The sequence below is a fragment of the Mobula hypostoma genome, chromosome 15 (genome assembly GCF_963921235.1).
Source record: "Mobula hypostoma chromosome 15, sMobHyp1.1, whole genome shotgun sequence".
Classification (NCBI taxonomy): domain Eukaryota; kingdom Metazoa; phylum Chordata; class Chondrichthyes; order Myliobatiformes; family Myliobatidae; genus Mobula; species Mobula hypostoma.
In genome coordinates, this window is record NC_086111.1 from 56851669 (window position 1) to 56871513 (window position 19845).

At 41.0% G+C, this 19845-nt stretch overlaps 1 protein-coding gene across 2 annotated transcripts in view; it reads left to right on the plus strand.

Moving 5' to 3' along the window:
- phf2 (PHD finger protein 2) overlaps nucleotides 1–19845 on the plus strand; it is a 155159-nt gene that overhangs the window by 50089 nt on the left and 85225 nt on the right. For both annotated transcript variants that reach the window (XR_010020456.1, XM_063068125.1), the window contains exon 2: nucleotides 4139–4224. Coding sequence is in view for 1 of the 2 variants with exons in the window: in XM_063068125.1 (XP_062924195.1) it covers nucleotides 4139–4224 (86 nt within the window). In the remaining variant the exon portion in view is untranslated. The remainder of the gene's footprint in view (nucleotides 1–4138; nucleotides 4225–19845) is intronic.

Here is a 19845-nt window from a genome sequence, read left to right on the forward strand (position 1 = left end):
CCGCCTGATGGAGTGGACTTGGAGCGAGGGTCCGAAGGTCAGTGACGATCGGAGGAGGTCGATGGTGGATGAACGGCCTTATCAGTGAGCTCCAACATTGCGCATTAAACTGTTTCATGAGAATGGGCCCTTTTACTTTTTTTGTTTTCTTTACTAACCAGATAGTCAAATTAAGAATTATAAAGCTCATTCGTTTAATCGGATATTGTACGTTGTTTGTTATTTCGGGGTACTGATTTGTAACAGGGGACACCGCGCAGAATCCACCCAAACGAGATTTCTTAAGTTTGGCCGGGCCGGGTGGGCTATCATCCCCTATATTAAGCCACTAGCTGAAGCGAGAGTTACATCTATATTGTAGTTGTATTACGTAGTATACTGTGTGTGTGTGTGTATGGGCGTGCGCACAAGTTGTGATGCATTCTATATTGAGTCGGAATTTATAGCTAAACAAGGAGGATTCATTATGGTTTGTATGTTGAAGGACATGCATGGCATACATCATCACGCTGCCACTTCATGCATGTGCACCTCACTTAAAGTAAAAATCAAGTCAGACTTGCATTCCTGCTTCCCTTCTTTTCCTTTCAATTAGTTTAATGTTTTGGAGTTGGAAAATATAGCAATGTAGAAGCATGGAAAATAACTGTCCACTTCTCTAAATACACTGAAATCTGAAAAAGCCTGCCAAAAAATTCTTCTGTTCAATTCTAATCTAAAATCAAATCATTGCTGATCTGTTTGTTGACTTGGTCTCCTTAGTTACTGATGTCCGACACATTTAATACAACTGTAGTTAACATTGGAAAGTTTCAATTTGTAACTGGTTGCAACAAAACTGACTCTCAGCTTCTGCTCATGGTTGGTCATTATGTAAAGTTTAATTTGGTGTTGGTGGAAATCCGTATGTTGGATACTCCATACTATACTGTCTACACTTTTTCCTTTTGTCTGTTTCTACCATTTTCGTTACCGTGGTCAGTTGCCTTTTGGTTAAGTCCAATCGAAAGAGCAGTGATCAATAAAGAGAAAGTTATGGCATCATAATAGCTCAGGCAAAACCTGACACTCTGCTTGAAGGTACATAAAGTGGGGCAACAATATTTTGGTTGGGTTGTGGGTTTGAGAAATGCTGTCAACCCAGGTTTTGAACTATCCCACTGAATGCCAAACTCTAATTCACAGGAATTGCATTGCTGCGTGATCAGAGTGTTAGAATCGTACTGGCTAACATTGTACTACTGTAGCGAATGGCAGTTATGTTTGGGCCGGGCCCAGAAACAACACGATTCCTTCAGAACAAATTTCTCATGATATACTAAATATAGAAATGTCACATTGCTTTTCAACAACTATAACATGCTTCGAGCGAAGTCTTAAGAGAATGGTGGGTTAGCAAGAGATGGGGTAATTATGTGATCTTTGTAATCAATTATGTGGCACCGTAGATAAAATGCTTATAGATAGATAGATACTTTATTGATCCCAAAGGAAATTACAGTATCACAGTAGCATTATACAAGTGCACAGATATACGCTTATTAGGAGAAGTAAGAAAGAATAAAAAAAAAGTTAACTTTAAAAATAAGATGTACAAGACTTAGAAGTCAAAGATTACAAGCTCGACAAGATCTCCAAGTTCACACTGACAAGATGGTAGTGCAAGAATTACTGTAGTATTATACAGTAATGGGTGCACATTTACACCATCCAGATAAGATGGTAGTATTGCACAGTTTTGCACAGGGTGTCAGCGCAAATAGAACTTACAGAGCTCTGGTAAACAGAGGTTAATAACAGTCTATCAGGAGAGGGTCATCACTTCCCCAGCAAAAGGTTGACTAATTATAGAGCCTAATATCTGAGGATAAGAATGACTTTGTATAGGGCTCTTTGGAGCCCCAAAGTTATCTTAGTCTGTTACTGAAAGTGTTCAGCCAAGGTGGGTTAAGAAACATTGTTCTGAATTGCCAGAATTTTTTCTGAGGGTCTTATGTCCTACCACAGCCTCCAGTCTGTCCAGTTTGACTCTTATAACAGAGCTAGCCTTTCTAATCAGTTTATTGAATCTGTTGGCATCACCTGTATTGATGCCGTTGCCCCAGAACACCACCACATAGAAGATTGTACTGGCAGCAACAGACTGGTAGAATATGTGAAGGAGAGGTCTGCATACTCCAGAAGACCTCAGTCTCCTCAGGAAGTAGAGGCGACTCTGACCCCTTTTGTACACAGCCTCTGTGTTGGTGCTCTTTTTAAGTCTGTCATCCAGGTACACTCCCAGATACGTGTAGGTCCTCACCACATCCATGTCCTCACCATCAGTGGTAACGGAGCTCTGCAGCTTGGTCCTCCCTGAAGTTCATCACCATCTCCCCTGTCTCACTGATGTTGAGCTGCAGGTGACTCAGCTTGTACCATTTGACAAGGTCCTCCACCAGGGAATTATAATAAGTAATTCATTTCTTCAATTAAGCCTGTATTCCCTCAGTTGTTCCTCTTGATATTGAGCATCCTCCCCACCACCACCACCTTTATATTTCTCGCCCCTTAGAAACTCCCACTGCCACCAGGGGGCAATATGACCTACTTTGGGGAATGCTACACTAAATTATAGACATTTGGGATCTTGGATTATTCAATAATGCTTCCCCTTTGAAAGACTGGAGTTAATGTTTTTCAGTTTAAAGCAGTTCCCAGCAAACACGATTGCATGTTCAGAATGATTTAGTTCTAGTGGCTAATTATCAGATGAAATTATTTATTTTTAATATGTTCTAAACAATTATGCATTTTTAGAACACGAAGTAAACAACAGAAGAAAATGATTAGTTTAAGTTCTAGTTTGGAAGAACTTCCTGAATTATGATTTTGAGAGAGTGTGTGTGTAAAGAATATTTTATTGACTTCCAGTCCTTTTGCATAGAAATTCAGTAAGCTTTCTGGTTTTCTGATTTTCCATCAGCACAAACTTAAAACCCATGTCCTAAACATTGGATATGCAGAGAATTAGTTATTTATTGTTCTTCTGTATGTAATGGTGCACTTTTTTTCTTCTGATTGAAATGTTGAAGAAAGAGTTGTTTAGCAACTGATCCAAAATAAATGGCATACAGTAGCATAGCAGTCGGCATAATGCTTTACGGCGCCAAGGATCGGAGGAATGGGATTCAACTCCTGCCGCTGTCTGTAAGAAGTCTGTACATTCTCCCTGTGACCACCAGGGTTTCCTCTGGAAGCTCCAGTTTTCTCATGTGTCCCAGTAGATGTGTGGGTTAGGGTTAGTGACATGTGGGGATGTTATGTTGGCACCAGAGGCATGCTAACACTTGCATGGATGAGTTGCACAAGTTAACATACAATTAAATAAATGGTGCCCGAGTTGAGTTTCTAATGCTGATGCTTAGACTGTGGAGAAAGTCCAGGTCACACTGAAGAAGGCCTCATGATCTCTCTGTTTCTACAAGACTGGTTCGTGAATGACATGAGCCACTCCAATATAAATGGACCGGATGTAACATGCAGGCATTCATAGCCCGTTGATTGAGGTGGTTTTACATGTCCAGGGTCCTCCATGGGAAACACATCAGGGAACCGGTAACAAAAAAATCGCAGAATTCCTGATGCTTTCTCTAAGTCCTTGATTTTCCCTTTTGTGCTGTTTTAAACTTGGGATAAATTAGATTGTGTTGAGCACCAAAAATGGGGCACAATTTCTATTAATGTTTTTCATTTGGACAGTCTAATTTTTTTTTTTACAAAGATTTCCAATCATTTAATTATTTATTGAGATACAGCACCAAATAGACCCTTCGATTCGCACCGCCCAGCAATGCCAGATTAAACCCTAGCCTAATCACCGGACAATTGACAATGACCAATTAACTTATCAAGCAATATGTCTTTGAACTGTGGGAGGAAACCATAGCCCCTGGAGGAAACCCACACAGTCGCAGGGGGTATATAAAAAGTCCTTACAGACAGCGGTGGGAATTGAACCCCAATCTTCCGATCGCTGGCGCTGTGAAGCATTACGCTAACTGTTATGCGACAGTGAGTCAGTCACAGGCAAATAATTATCTTGATGGAAATGCAGTATTTCATATTTATCAATGCTTTTTGTTTGGAATGTTTACAGCTGTGTTGGTGTGGAAGAGGATGAGGCTCCAGACATCGATATCTATCACTGCCCAAATTGTGAGAAAACGCATGGCCAGTCAACAAGTAAGTTGTAATGATCTGAGTTGGATGATCAGCCATGATCATAATAAATGGTGGTGCAGGCTCAAAGGGCTGAATGGCCTACTCCTGCACCTATTTTCTATGTTTCTATGTAATATATATTTTGATTTTGTTTGATTAGAGAATATCTTGTTGATAATGCTTTTATGATTATGCCTATAGCCTCCTGCAATTTGTTGAGTCTGTAAGAAACATTGGAACATTTCTCCAGTTCCATTCAACGCAAGGTACAGAATAACCATGAAAATAATTTGAATATTTTGTCTGGGTAAAGTTCTTGTATTATACAAGGATATTGATTTTCCAATAAAGGAGTTATTTGTAGTTCCTAGTGCTAAGTGCACACAAGAACATGAGCCACAGGACCTATTCACTTCATGCATTTGTTTCCACTGTTGTCAATGAAACTGAATGGACAAAATGTGGATAATATACATGTGATTAACACCAGTGACCAAGGTAAGGTTCTCCGAGTACCTCACTATAAAAAGTCCATAAAAATTATTGACATCATGAATAACAAAAGAACTATAAATAAGGGCCCATCTAAATTTCAAATGAAATTGCTAAAAAAAGGTATAACTCAATTTTATTAATGGCAATAATTTGCAAACATCATCAGACAAGTAGTTGCAGGGAAAGCAGCTTGAACTACATAAACCTAAAACAAAATAAAAACATTTAAATTATGCCAGTAAGTCTTGTTGTTGAGTGTTCTGCTCTTAACAATATTTTTCTACTAGTCAATATACATCTTTTGGTGTGCTGCAGGGATGTAACTGATTTGAGTTCCAGAGTCTGCCTTTAAAATGGGTGAGTCTGAAGTCTGGGATTGGGCGGCAGCTGACAAGCCATTAGAATGCCCGAGAGTGGGGTCAGAAACTCCAGAAACAACTGAAATCACAAACAGGATTTCTGAAGGAGACAGAGAGAGTGAGTGAGAGAAAGAGAGAGAGAGAAACTCCTGGGAGTTATTTCAGAGACACAGGAAGCAGAGAAGGGTCAGATGATCTAGCTTCAACGTTCCCTCTAATTTGTAATGACCAGTGCGTGCAAAAATCTTGTGCTGTACAATTTTTTGCCCAGTGACAACAACATGTGCACACTGAATAATTTTGTCAGTTAAAAACAGTATAAATAAGCCAGTTCTAAACCCTGCAGACAAATCGTTGCAAAATCCTTGTTGTCAGCACCGTCCACATCAGAAACCAGAAAAGGAAATGTGATCGAGAAATACACTTAACATGCCAATGAGGTAGAGGGTGACAACCTTATGTGCACAGTTTAAATTCCTTTGTGCGCTAGTAGCAAAAGACGTGTGCACACACCTTAGAGGGAACATTGTCTAGCTTATGTTTGCTGAGATGAATCTTCAGTTTCCACAGTATGGTCCTGATACTGTATTTCAACCCGAAAAGTCATCAGTTGCTCACACAGATGCTGCTTGACCTGCTGAGTTTCTCCAGCAAACTGTGTGTTGCTCCAGGTTCCAGCATCTGCAGTCTGTGTCTTGGGTTAGATTATTTCAAACTACAAAACTTCAGTCAACAGATATTTTTTTAGTTCTTTCCCTGAATGTAAGAATTGCTGTTAAGGCCACTTATTGCTTATTGGCCATCATTAATGGTCCCAAAACTAAATTGCTTACTTGGCAGTTAAAATACACTATGCCACCATATTCCTTTGCAAGAAAGTGAGATATGAAAGTATTGGGAGTAGAGGAACGTATTTATTTGTCTGGCCCCAAAAGTTAAGTTACTTGTATTCATTTACCAAAGCGTTTTGCTGAAGAAATTGGTATGAATAAAATGTTTGCAGCAGATTTGCAGAGGCAAAATCTTTTCTGACAACTGAAAAGTTCTTATAAGTTTCCTTTCAGATCTTCCAGAATAAGGATTCAAATTTATAAAAGGGAAGAAAGTTTTGGATCCGGTCTGTATGAATTCAATATTGATTGGGGAATTTAGCTTTAAGGTGACATAAATTGTTTGTTGCTTGTGACCCAGGCTCGAGCGACCTGAACTCCTCAAAAAAGATTTTTGCCTTTGGTTTCAGGATAGGAATAATCACTTCAGGAGATTATTTTTTTCAGATACTCTGCTATAAGAATAAACTGCAATATCAGTAACTGTATTAGCTGCATTTTGAAGGATGATTGATGGTAATCTTTGAAATATTTGAAACAAAAATAATCTGGCTGTCTCACTTTATTTTTGAATTCTGTGTCTTTTCGTCTAAGTCTAGGATAATATAGAATTTATGCTGTCTTTTTTTTCATCTTTTGATTTAATATTGTAAATATCATGATAGTGTAACCTGGTGTTTCAATGAGTTTCAAGTCAATGGGGATGAGAAAAAGTTATTGAGCTGTGCATTGTTTGTTACGGTAATATGTTTCTCATTGTAAAGCTATGGATAATATATTGGCTACATCTGTGGCTGTGATATTTATTGTCCAGTAAGGTTCCCAGAAACATAATCTAAGAGGGGAGGATGGTAGAAGTGAGCAGGTCACTGGCACTGAGTCAGGATCTGTGGCTCAGGAGGGAAGGGGGTAGAGGAGGCGAGTTAAAGAAATAGGGTTGTTAGGGGAACAGAAAGGAAGTTCTGTGGATGAGAATGAGATTAGACCATAAGACATAGAAGCAAAATTAGGCCATTTGGCCCATCGAGTCTGTTCCACCATTCAATCATGGCTGATCCTTTTTTTTACTCCCCTCCTCAGCCTCACTCTCCGGCCTTCTCCCTGTAACCTTTGATGCTGTGTCCAATGAAGAACCCATCAAGCTCTGCCTTAAATACACCCAATGACCTGGCCTCCACAGCTGCCTGTGGTAATAAATTCCACAAGTTCACCAACCTCTGGCTAAAGAAATTTCTCCACTTCTCTGTTTTAAGTGGACACTCCTCTGTCCTGAGGCTGTGCCCTCTCATCCTATACTCCATCACGACGGGAAATACCCTTTCCGTATCTACTCTGTCTAAGCCTCTCAACATTTGAAAGTTTTCAATGAGCTCCCCCCTCCCCATCATCCTTCTAAATTCCAGCAAGTACAAACCCAGAGCTATCAAACGTTCCTCGTATGATAACACTTATATTCCTGGAATCATCCTTGTGAACCTCCTCCAGACCCTCTCCAATGCCAGCACATTTTTCTAAGATGAGAGGCCCAAAACTGTTCACAGTACTCAAGGTGAGGCCTCACCAGTGCCTTATAAAGCCTCAGAATCACATTCTTGCTTTTGTATTCTAGACCTTTTGAAATGAACATTAACATGGCATTTCACGGATGGTTTGTTGCCTCCCAGGTGCCAGAGTCAGGAACATCTTTGCTTGAGTCCACAGTATTCTTAAGTGGGAAGGTGAGCAGTCAGAGGTCATGGTCCACGTTGGTACCAATGACATGGGTAGGATGGGTGATGAGGTCCTGCAAAGTGAATTCAGGGAGTTAGGTGCTAAGTTAAAGTTCAGGAACTCTAGGGTGCTGATCTGAGGATTGCTATCTGTGCCATGTGCTAGTGAGGTCGCAACTAGGAAATGAAACAGTTTAACATGTGGTAAGGAGTTGGTGCAGGAGGAAGTGCTTCAGATGTTTGGATCATTGGGCTCTCTTCCAGAGAAGGTGGGACCTGTACAGAAGGGATGATTTACTGTTTGTTAAATGTGCTCAAGAAAGTTTCCTTAATCAGCACATAGAAATCCCAACTAGAGATGGTATGATACTAGATCTATGAGACGGGGCAGGAGACAAAAGTTTGTGTAGGGGGACGTTTTGCATCTAGCGATCATTATGCCATTAATTTCAAGGTATTTATGGAAAAGGATATGTCTGGTTGGGTTAAGATTCTAAATTGAAAAAAGGCCAATTTTGATGGCATCAGCAGGTAGGAACAAATGAGGTACTTGAGAAGTATAAGAAATGCAAGAGAACACTTGGGAAGGAAATCAGGAGGGCTAAAAGAAGACATGAGGTTGCTTTAGTAGACAAGGTAATGTTGAATCCTTAGGGCTTCTACAGATATGTTAAGAGCAAATGGATAGTAAGGGACGAAATTGGTTCTCTGGAAGATCAGAGCGGTAATCCATGTGTGGAGCTGAAAGAGATGTAGGAGATCGTCAATGGATTTTTTTGCCTCTGTATTTACTCGGGAAATAGACACAGAGTCTATAGATAAGAGAAAATGTCATTGACCCTATACAGATTACAAAGGGGGAGGAGGTGCTTGCTGTCTTGAGGGAATTAGTGTGGATAATTCCCCAGTGCCTGACCAAGTGTTCCTTTGAACCCCATAGAAGACTAGTGCAGAAATTGCGGGTGCCCTATCAGAGATACTGTATTTAAAATATCCATAACCAGGGGTATGGTGCAGGAGGATTGGAGGATAGCTAATGTGGTTCTGTTGTTTAAGAAAGACTTTAAGACTAAGGCAAGAAGTTATAGGCCGGTGAGCCTGACATCAGTAGGGGGAAAGTTATTGCAAGATATTCTAAGGGACTGTATGTATATGTGTTTGGATAGACAGGGACTGATTAGGGATAGTCAGCATGGCTTCGTGTGTGATAGGTCATGCCTAACCAATCTCATCGAGCTTACCAAGGAAGTTGATGAAGGCAGGGTAGCGGATGTTGTCTACATGGTCTTCAGCAAGGATGATAATGTGGTTAACTGGGTCAGCAAATTTGCAGATTGCACCAGGACTGGGGGTGTAGTGGGTGGCGAGGAAGACTATCAAAGCTTGCAAAGGTCGATGGGACTAAGCAGATAAGTGGTTTGGCCTTGATGAGATGGGCCGAAGGGCCTATTTCTGTGTGGTAGTGTTCTATGACTCTAAGAAGGCTTGCTGCTTTTGAGGTTTCCTTCTGCAGCAAGATTTAAATACTGAGTGTATCCTAGAGAAAAGAGCAATGGGTTAAGAGTCAGGGTGACATTAAAAGTCTGGATATTAATAGGGACCTTGAGAATGAAGCTGAAGTTGTCAAACAAGCTGAATATTTTAATAAGACGATAAGACCATAAGACAAAGGAGCAGAAGTAGGCCATTCGGCCCATCGAGTCTGCTCCGCCATTTTATCATGAGCTGATCCATTTTATCCTATTTAGTCCCACTGCCCCGCCTTTTCACCATAACCTTTGGTGCCCTGGCTACTCAGATACCTATCAATCTCTGCCTTAAATACACTCAATGACTTGGCCTCCACTGCTGCCCATGGCAACAAATTCCATAGATTCACCACCCTCTGACTAAAAAATTTTTTTCGCATTTCTGTTCTGAAAGGGCGCCCTTCAATCCTGAAGTCATGCCCTCTCGTACTAGACTCCCCCATCATGGGAAACAACTTTGCCACATCCACTCTGTCCATGCCTTTTAACATTCGAAATGTTTCTATGAGGTCTCCCCTCATTCTTCTAAACTCCAAGGAATACAGTCCAAGAGCGGACAAACGTTCCTCAAATGTTAACCCTCTCATTCCCGGAATCATTCTAGTGAATCTTCTCTGTACCCTCTCCGACGTCAGCACATCCTTTCTTAAATAAGGAGACCAAAACTGCCCACAGTACTCCAAGTGAGGTCTCACCAGTGCCTTATAGAGCCTCAACATCACATCCCTGCTCCTATACTCTATTCCTCTAGAAATGAATGCCAACATTGCATTTGCCTTCTTCACTACTGACTCAACCTGGAGGTTAACTTTAAGGGAATCCTGTACGAGGACTCCCAAGTCCCATTGCATCTCAGAACTTTGAATTCTTTCCCCATTTAAATAATAGTCTGCCCGTTTATTTTTTCTGCCGAAGTGCATAACCATACACTTTCCAACATTGTACTTCATTTGCCACTTCTCTGCCCATTCTTCCAATCTATCCAAGTCTCTCTGCAGACTCTGCATTTCCTCAGCACTACCGGCCCCTCCACCTATCTTCGTATCGTCAGCAAACTTAGCTACAAAGCCATCTATTCCATAATTCAAATCGTTGATGTACAATGTAAAAAGAAGCGGCCCCAACACTGATCCCTGTGGAACACCACTGGTAACCGGCAGCCAACCAGAATAGGATCCCTTTATTCCCACTCTCTGTTTCCTGCCAATCAGCCAACGCTCTATCCACGTATGTAACTTTCCTGTAATTCCATGGGCTCTTATCTTGTTAAGTAGCCTCATGTGTGGCACCTTGTCAAAGGCCTTCTGAAAATCCAAATATACAACATCTACTGCATCTCCCTTGTCTAGCCTACTGGTAATTTCCTCAAAAAATTGTAATAGGGAGGATTTTCCTTTAAGGAATCCATGCTGAGTTCTGCCTATCTTGTCATATGCCTCCAGGTACTCTGTAACCTCATCCTTGACAATCGACTCCAACAACTTCCCAACCACCGATGTCAAGCTAACAGGTCTATAATTTCCTTTTTGCTTCCTTGCTCCCTTCTTAAATAGCGGAGTGACATTTGCAATCTTCCAGTCTTCCGGAACCATGCCAGAATCTATTGACTTTTGAAAGATCATCGCTAATGCCTCCGCAATCTCCACAGCTACTTCCTTCAGAACACGAGGGTGCATTCCATCTGGTACAGGAGATTTATCGACCTTTAGCCTATTCAGCTTCCTGAGTACTTCCTCTATCGTAATTGTGACTGCGCACACTTCTCTTCCCTGCCACCCTTGAGTGTCCGGTATCCTGCTGTCCTCCTCAGTGAAGACTGATGCAAAATACTTGTTCAGTTCCTCTGCCATCTCCTCATCTCCCATTACAATTTCTCCGGTATCATTTTCTATCGGTCCTCTATCTACTCTCACCTGTCTTTTACTCTTTATATACTTGAAAAAGCTTTTAGTATCCTTTTTGATATTATTTGCTAGTTTCCTTTCATAGTTAATCTTTTCTCTCTTAATGACCTTCTTGGTTTCCTTTTGTAAGGTTTTAAAAACTTCCCAATCCTCTGTCTTCCCACTAATTTTTGCTTCCTTGTATGCCCTCTCCTTTGCTTTAACTTTGGCTTTGACTTCTCTTGTCAACCACGGTTGCATCCTTTTTCCACTCGAAAATTTCTTTTTTTTTGGAATATACCTGTCTTGCACATTCCTCATTTCTCGCATAAACTCCAGCCACTGCTGCTCTGCCGTCTTTCCTGCCAGTGTCTCTTTCCAGTCTACTTTGGCCAGTTCCTCTCTCATGCCACTGTAATTTCCTTTACTCCACTGAAACACCGACACATCAGATTTCGGCTTCTCTTTTTCTAATTTCACAGTGAACTCAATCATGTTATGATCACTGTCTCCTAAGGGTTCCTTCACCTCAATCTCTCCAATCACCTCCGGTTCATTACACAATACCCAATCCAGTACAGCCGATCCCCTAGTGGGCTCAACAACAAGCTGTTCTAAAAAGCCGTCTCGCAGACATTCTACAAATTCTCTCTCTTGAGATCCACTGCCGACCTGATTTTTCCAATCTACTACCATGTTAAAATCCCCCACAATTATCATAACACTGCCCTTCTGACAAGCCTTTTCTATTTCCTGTTGTAATTCATAGTCCACATCCCTGCCCCTGTTTGGAGGCCTATAAATAACTGCCATCAGGGTCCTTTTACCCCTGCTATTCCTTAGCTCAACCCATAAAGATTCTGCACCTTCCAATCCTATATCACCTCTTTCTCATGATTTAATATCATTTCTTACCAATAAAGCCACGCCTCCCCCTCTGCCTACCTTCCTATCCTTCCGATACACCGTGTATCCTTGGACCTTCAGCTCCCAGAGACATGCATCCTTTAGCCAGGTCTCAGTGATGGCCACAATATCATACCTTCCAATCTGTAGCTGTACAACAAGATCACTCGCCTTATTCCTTATGCTGCGTGCATTTAAATACAACACCTTAAGACCAGTATTTGATACTTTTTGCTTTGATTTCACTGCAACTTTATTGCACTGCAACTCATCCCAATGGCTACACATTTGACCCATCACCTGCCTGTCTTTCCTGACATCTTTACTGCTCACTATCTTAGATTTATTTCTGTTTTCCCCTTCCTCCGCTCTATCATTCCGGTTCCCATCCCCCTGCCAAATTAGTTTAAACCCTCCCTAACAGCTCTATTAAACTTTCCCGCCAGGATATTGGTCCCCTTCGGGTTCAGGTGTAACCTGTCCTTTTTGAACAGGTCATACTTTCCCCAGAAGAGATCCCAATTATCCAAGAATCTGAAGCCCTGCCCCCTACACCAGTCTCTCAGCCAGGCATTCATCTGCCTGATCCGACTACTCTTGCCCTCGCTAGCACGTGGCACAGGTAGCAATCCCGAGATTACTACCCTGGAGGTCCTGCTTCTCAGCTTCCTTCCTAACTCCTGGAAATCTCTCTTCAGGACTTCTTCCTTTGTCCTATCTATACATTTAACAATGTGTTTTACAAATTTACAGAATTGTTTTAGCATAAAAAATAAGCTGTGTTGTAACCATTCTGTGATTTAGTGAAGCATAAAACAAAGAATATTTTTAAAAAATGGCTTCAAATCTCCTTTTTATATATAGGTCTTTTTCTAGAATTCCATGTTTTGTAATAATTTGTTAGACAGGTTTCCCCTGCCATCCGAAGGTAGAGCGTTCCTATGAAATGGTTCGTAAGCCGAAATGTCGTAAAGCGAAGAAGCAATTATCATTTATTTATATGGGAAAATTTTATGAGCGTTCGCAGACCCAAAAATAACCTACCAAATCATGCCAAATAACACATAAAACCTAAAATAACAGTAACATATAGTAAAAGCAGGAATGATATGATAAATACACAGCCTATATAAAGTAGAAATACTTTTCCACAATCATTGCTGAACTGTCCTCCGTAGCGAAAATCTCATGCAAGCGCCGTCGGCAGAAAATCTCATGCAAGCGCTGTTGGCAAAAACACGGCGCAAGCGCTCTCCAGTAACCTTCAAGCTATGAAGCTGCCAAATCATACCAAATAACACGTAAAAATACACAGCCTATATAAAGTAGAAATAATGTATGTACAGTGTAGTATCACTTACCGGAATTGGCTCAGCGCCGAGCACACTGATGATGGTGTGTTAGACTGAGTCGTCGCAAGTTAGGGCGGTACAGTGGCCCCCACCCTCCAGGCCGCCGACCGATACCGATCTGCGAAACATGCAGCGGTAGCCAGGAGGCACCCAACATATCTTTAAGATAAAAAGCCGAAATAAACATGCTCATTAATTAGGTGCCGCCCGGCACACAATTGTCGGCCCAGATCAGTGCCGATTTCCAATTGCGTCCCCTCTGATCTGGGCCGACAATTATGTGCCAGGCGGCACCTAATTAGCATGTTTATTTCGGCTTTTCTCTTAAAGATGTGCTCTGTGCCTCCCGGCTACCGCTGCATTCTCTGCAAATCGGTATCTGTCCGGGGCTTGGGGTGGGGTGGTGGGACACAGGGGTGTCATCTCGTTGTCGTCTGTTTCCGTTAGGGCAGGCAGCTCATCTTCTCCTATGACTGCCCGCCTTGATGTCGAAGGTTGAGGTTCGTTGTCTGCTGTGGCTAATGTGGAAGGCTGTTGAGCCTTGCGCATTTTTCTATCATACAGTTCTTTGTAAGGACTCAAAACATCTTGCAAATATCCCCTAAACCTACGTACCCTTTCAAAATTAAAGTCATACTTTATCATTGCAGTGAAAATCTCACACAGTTGCTTCACGTTCAGTTCGCTACTGCATTCGGTTTCGATTGTTATCCTTTCTTCTTCCAATTGCATCAGCTCTTAATCTATCAGTTCTTGGTCATGGGATGCCAAAACCTCTTCGACATCATGTTCATCAGCTTCCACAAGCCAAACTCACTTTGTCCTTACTTCGTTCACCTCGATTGAAATGCTTAATTATGTCTAGTTTTATGCTAAGTGTAACACCCTTACGAGCTCTTTCAGGCTTTTCCAATACCTCAGAACTCATCTTGCAAACGGCTGCTCACAGGCACGTGTTAAAGCAATGCAGTTCCAAATCTAGGGGAGAGTGGCTGCTCGAGGCGCGGGCTGATTTTTTATCGCGCACTGCTTTTTTTTCGTAATAGTGAAAACACCTTCTGAAAGTGAAAACAGGGAACTAATGTAGGTCTTTTGTAACAGTGAGGTTTCGTAAAGCGAATGTTTGAAAAGCGGGGACACCTGCACTTGTTAAGATTCCTGGTAATTATTGGTTGTCAGTTAAAAACAAATATGTTTTCAAAAGTTTTGTTTCAATGTAAATCACTGGTTGGTAAAAGATTTTTGACACTTAATGTAAGTTGCTACTGTATATTGTGTTTCTGTTCCATATTAATTATGTAGCTGCAGGCATTCGAGAAAGTTAACCTGACAAAACGTTGGATAATGCTTTTGGTGGTGACTTATCTGCTGCCTGGAGGATCAGACTGGGAAAGTCATCACCCATAAATGCAGCATCTACTAGATCAATAGCATACAGCTAGAAGTTATTCTTCCCAGCTAATTTCATTGTTTCTTTCCCTTGCCTTGCATATTAACATGTTAGTCAAGATAGAGTGAAAAATTTTGGCAAATTCTATCACAGAAGTCCTGAAGAGTTCCTTGGTATGTAATTTCTGCACTTTTTTTGATGGAAGAAAGATTTGCAAAGCATGGAAGGGGTGCTTTGTATTGCCTTTATTTCTTAAATCCTTCACATACATGAGGAGTAAAAATCTTTACATTACATCTCTGTCTAAATGTGCAATGTGCAATCATAGTAATTTATCATAATTTATAATAAATAGAACAGTCAATGTAACATAGAGTACACTCAAATCAGTGTGAGTTAATCAGTCTGATGGCCTGGTGGAAGAAACTGCCCCGGAGCTTGTTGGTCCTGGCTTTTAAGCTGCAGTACCATTTCCCCGATGGTAGCAACTCGAACAGTTTGTGATTGGGGTGACTTGGGTCCCCAGTGATCCTACGGGCCCTTTTTACACAACTGTCTTTGTAAATGTCCTGAATCATGGGAAGTTCACAACTACAGATGCACTGGGCTGTCCACACCACTCTCTGCAGAGTCCTGCGACTGAGGGAAGTACAGTTCTCATACCAGGCAGTGATACAGCCAGTCAGGATGCTCTCAGTTGTGCCCTGTAGAAAGTTTTTAGGATCTGGGGGCCCATACCAAACTTCCTCAACTGCCTGAGGTGAGGAATGTGAATTAGAATTTTCGATGTGACCAGTCTTTCTCATCTTATAGTGTTAACTTGCTTTATTATCTAATTCCTCTGGGAAATATTTTGACATAATTAATTAGATATTTTTGGTAAGATGATGACACGCAGCGGCTTCTATGGAGCAAGCCAAGGGTGTATTGTCTTATAAGGAAAAAATTATGTTTTTTACAATTGCAAGATCTTGCTGGACATTAAGAACTTAAAGTACTGCAGGCCTACCCTATCAGTGAATTGCTCACTGGGGAGGAAACTGAAGGAGCTGGACTTGTTGTGGACGTGATGCTGCCTGCAACAGTGAGACGTTGGTGTGCAAAGGAGGTGTGTAGTCTAACAGTGAGTGATTGTCTTAGTCACCTTTCTTGTGATCACAAGACCCAGTTGGGCATTGGTGGTGTGGAATGCTGCAAGTCCAATTAATTGGTTTATTGGCGAATGTGGGGGGTGGGTGGTGGGCAAGCTGTGTAGCCTCAGTCGTAGCGAGGACTGGACCTCTAGTTACTGTATCGCCTGTTTGCAGCTGCCCGGGGGAGGCGTTGGAGTAGCGTGTTCATCTGGAGTGCCAGAAGCGGTTTGGCACGGCGTCAGTGTTGGAGTCAGTGCTGCCCCCCAGTGTTCACTTGGCAGAAGGCATGTTGATTGCATTCGACTGCAGATGCTGTAACATTCATGGACTTGGATACTTGGACTATATTTTTCATGTGACTGTATCTTATGCAATATGTGTCTTGTGGGTTTGTATGAGTGCCTGTACTGTGTTTTGCACCTTGACCCCAGAGTAATGCCCTTTTTGTTTCGCTGTATTCATGTATGGTTGAATGACAATTAAATTGATGACCTTTGTTGTAGTTCGCTTGTTTGGAACACAAATTCCAGCTTGTTTGAACAAGTCAAAGAGGAACGTTTGCTTTCTCAGACTGAATATGTGAAGGCTTTCTTTAGAATATTGATTAAGTGCCTGGAATTTTATCAACTAATACAATTATTTGTGCATTATATACCAAACTAAGTATAAAAGAAATACATGTTCAGAGCATAATATCACGGTCTATATACATAAATAGGGTCAATCACACAGACTACCTCTTTCAAGAGGTCAGCGTCTGGCCTGAGTGATGGGCTACAGAGCTTGGCTTACATTTAAAATGATGCTCGCCCATGAATGATTTAACCAATCAAGTGAAATGTCGTTGTTTCTTGTCACTGTATCAATAAAAATGGCCTGGTTCTGAAGGTTTGCTATTTTAAAATAAAAATGTTAACTTAAGTGAACATTAATTTAATATCCCTGTGGTATAAAATGGAAGTTATACAGACATCCCACCTCTCCCGGAAGTTCCGGGAGTCTTCCGCATATTAATAGCGGCTCCCTGATGCCCGCAAATTATATAAAATGTCCCAGAAATCAATTTTTTGAGAGCAAGTGAGAGAAAGCAAGCGAGAGCGCGAGAGAGACCACGAGAGAGAGAGTGCAAGCGAGCAAGAGCGCGAGAGACCGCGAGAGAGACCATGAGAGAGAGAGCGAGAGCGCGCGCGATGGCAGACTGTTCCAAAAAAAGAAAATATAAAACGTACGTCACCCCAGACTACACTAAAGTGTACCCCTGCCTAATAGGGGTCAAAATAATGACAGTATTGCTCGCTGCACTGTTTGCAACAGTGACTTTTTATTGCCCATGGTGGGTTAAGACTGTAAAAGACATGTTGAGGTGAGTTTAACAGGTGTCATTCATTTATTAGCATAGCTAACATTATTTAAACCAGCTGGCTAGCTGCTAAGGAGCTACTCTATTGCAGACATCCCACCTCTCCCGGAAGTTCTGGGAGTCTCCTGCAAATTGATAGGGCTACCTCCCTGAAATGAGTTTTTACAGGGTGGGATGTCTGGTTATGAAGTATTTGCCTGTACTAATGTTGGAACCTGTAATTTCTGGCCTGTTGCCTGTTGCTCGTGCATTTAGGAATGATGTGTAAGAATATTCAGGACTATCTGTCTTTATCATCAGTTGTTTTGCCTGGCACCACTGCAATAAATTACTCATAACTGGAGCATGCTTTTTGCACAGATAAGACTAAAAAGAAGGTATCCTCATAGTTCAAAGTAAATTTATTATAAAAGTATATATATGTCACCATATGCAACCCTGAGATTTGTGTTCTTGTGGGCCTACAAGGGATTGTGCTATCTTAGATCTGGTCCTGTGCAAAAAGACACTTATATATACTGATGCAGTCATTCAGTGTATTAGATTTTCATGAGCGACAATCTTGGCAAACTCAATAAATTTCTCTGCTGCTTCATGATCAGCAGACGCTTTATCACCACAAATGTTTAGAGATTTAATGCCATGCCTTTTCTTAAATTTCTGCAACCGGTCTGCCGAATATTCACAATTACCTTCAATTTTTAGTTCATTGTGATAGACCTCTGCTTGTTTCATAATCAACATGTCATTAAACGGCATATCTTCACTTCGACTCTTGACAAATCCTCTCTTCCAATACACAATCAAGATGTTCACTTTTTTTGCTTTATATAGTGTTTTTCTATTTTTCATTAACTTCTGTTCATTATATATATGAAATCATTTCTCAGAATTGTCTGTGTTGTGCAGAGACCTGTGCATTGCCTGGGAAACTTCCCAGCACCTTATGGAATTTTCTATTTGAGACATCATGTCAATGCTCAAAAAAATTTTGGATTTTGGATGAGGGGTGCCCAACCTGTAATAAATGAATAAGCGATTAATATCAAGAACATGAGATGAAGAGGCTTTGAAAGTGAGTACATAGGCTTTGGGAACAGTACAGTGATGGGACAAATGAAGTAGGGTGAAGTTATCCCTACTGGTTAAAGAGCCTGATGCTTGAGAGGTAATAACCTTTCCTGAACCTGGTAGTGTGAGTCTGAGGCTTCTATATCTTCTTCCTGATGGAAACAGTTAGAAGAGAGTATAATCTACTTGTCCGGGGGTTCCTGATGATGGATGCTGCTTTCCTGTGACAATGCTGCATTTAGATGTCACTGATTCTTGAGACTTCGGCGAAAACATGTCCCTCTAAGAAAAGTGCTAATTCTGTTGAAAATGAATTACATTTTCTTATTTAAAATAATCAGGGTTGATCATCTGGGGGTCTTTTGCACAAATGCAACATTTTTTCATTTGTTTTTAATTTTATAAATTATATGATTATATGATAGCCCAGTACCCACGGAATCAGTTGTCCTCAGACAAGAGATTATCATTTCAATTTGATAAAAAAAAGTGTGAAAAAATAATTTTAAATGTATAATATATATATGCCAGATGAAAGAGTAGAGTGAAAAACCTCTTTAAAACTAAAAGCAGTGAATTTTCAACAATATTTACTCTTATTTTGTTGTTGCTCAAAATGTGTCCCAAGTTTTTGTCAGCACCGTCAGATATTTATATAAAAAAAAGCAATAAAATATGGCAACCACATGGTCAACTATATTCCTGAGGAATATAGTTTCCACACTCCACATCTGCTAAATGCAGCAAGGTCAAAAAAGCTCCTGTAAGTTTACTATTCAAACCCTCCCTCCCATATAACCCCCCACCTTAAATTCCTCCATATACCTGTCTAGTAGTCTCTTAAATTTCACTAGTGTATCTGCCTCCACCACTGACTCAGGCAGTGCACTCCATGCACCAACCATTCTCTGAGTAAAATAAACCTTCCTCTAATATTGTGTCTGACTGTGTTGACAAAAACTAAGTAATGACAGGAAAAACACATATTTTATGAAAAAAATTACAAAATCAGGAGGTTGCACCGAAATATTGCTTGATTGCTGAGATCTTGTTCTATAAACATACAAGTTCAGATTTCTTAACATTTAACATTTTTTCATTTCAAAATTAAAATCTGTTTTGTCCAAATTCTCAGGAATCAGTGATGTGCACATTGGAGGAGAGAGTTTAACCTGTGATGGATTGGAATGTATCCACCACTTTTTGTAGGATTTTCTCTTCAAGTTGTTGTTGTGGCAGCACTCAGCCAGATCTTCTCTCTCCCTCTTGTATACTGATTCATCACTACCTTCGATACGGCCAATGACCGAGGAGTCGTCAGCAGACTTAAATATGGCAGTGGAGCTGTGTTTAGCCACACAGTCATAAGGGTGAAGCGAGTAGAGCAGGGGGCTAAGCACACGGCCTTGTGGTGCACCTGTGTTAGTGAAGATTGCAGAGGTTGTGGATTGTGTGGTTCCACTCCCATGGAAGCTTTAAACTGAACTTTTGTTGAAGAATTGAAGGAAAAGTCTTGTACTTTGGTGCCACCATCGCTGCAGATTATGTTCTGTCCTTTGTATAATCTCCAATTATCACATGTTAAAGTGCATTTTTTCTATTGAGATTAGAATGCTACTTAAGTA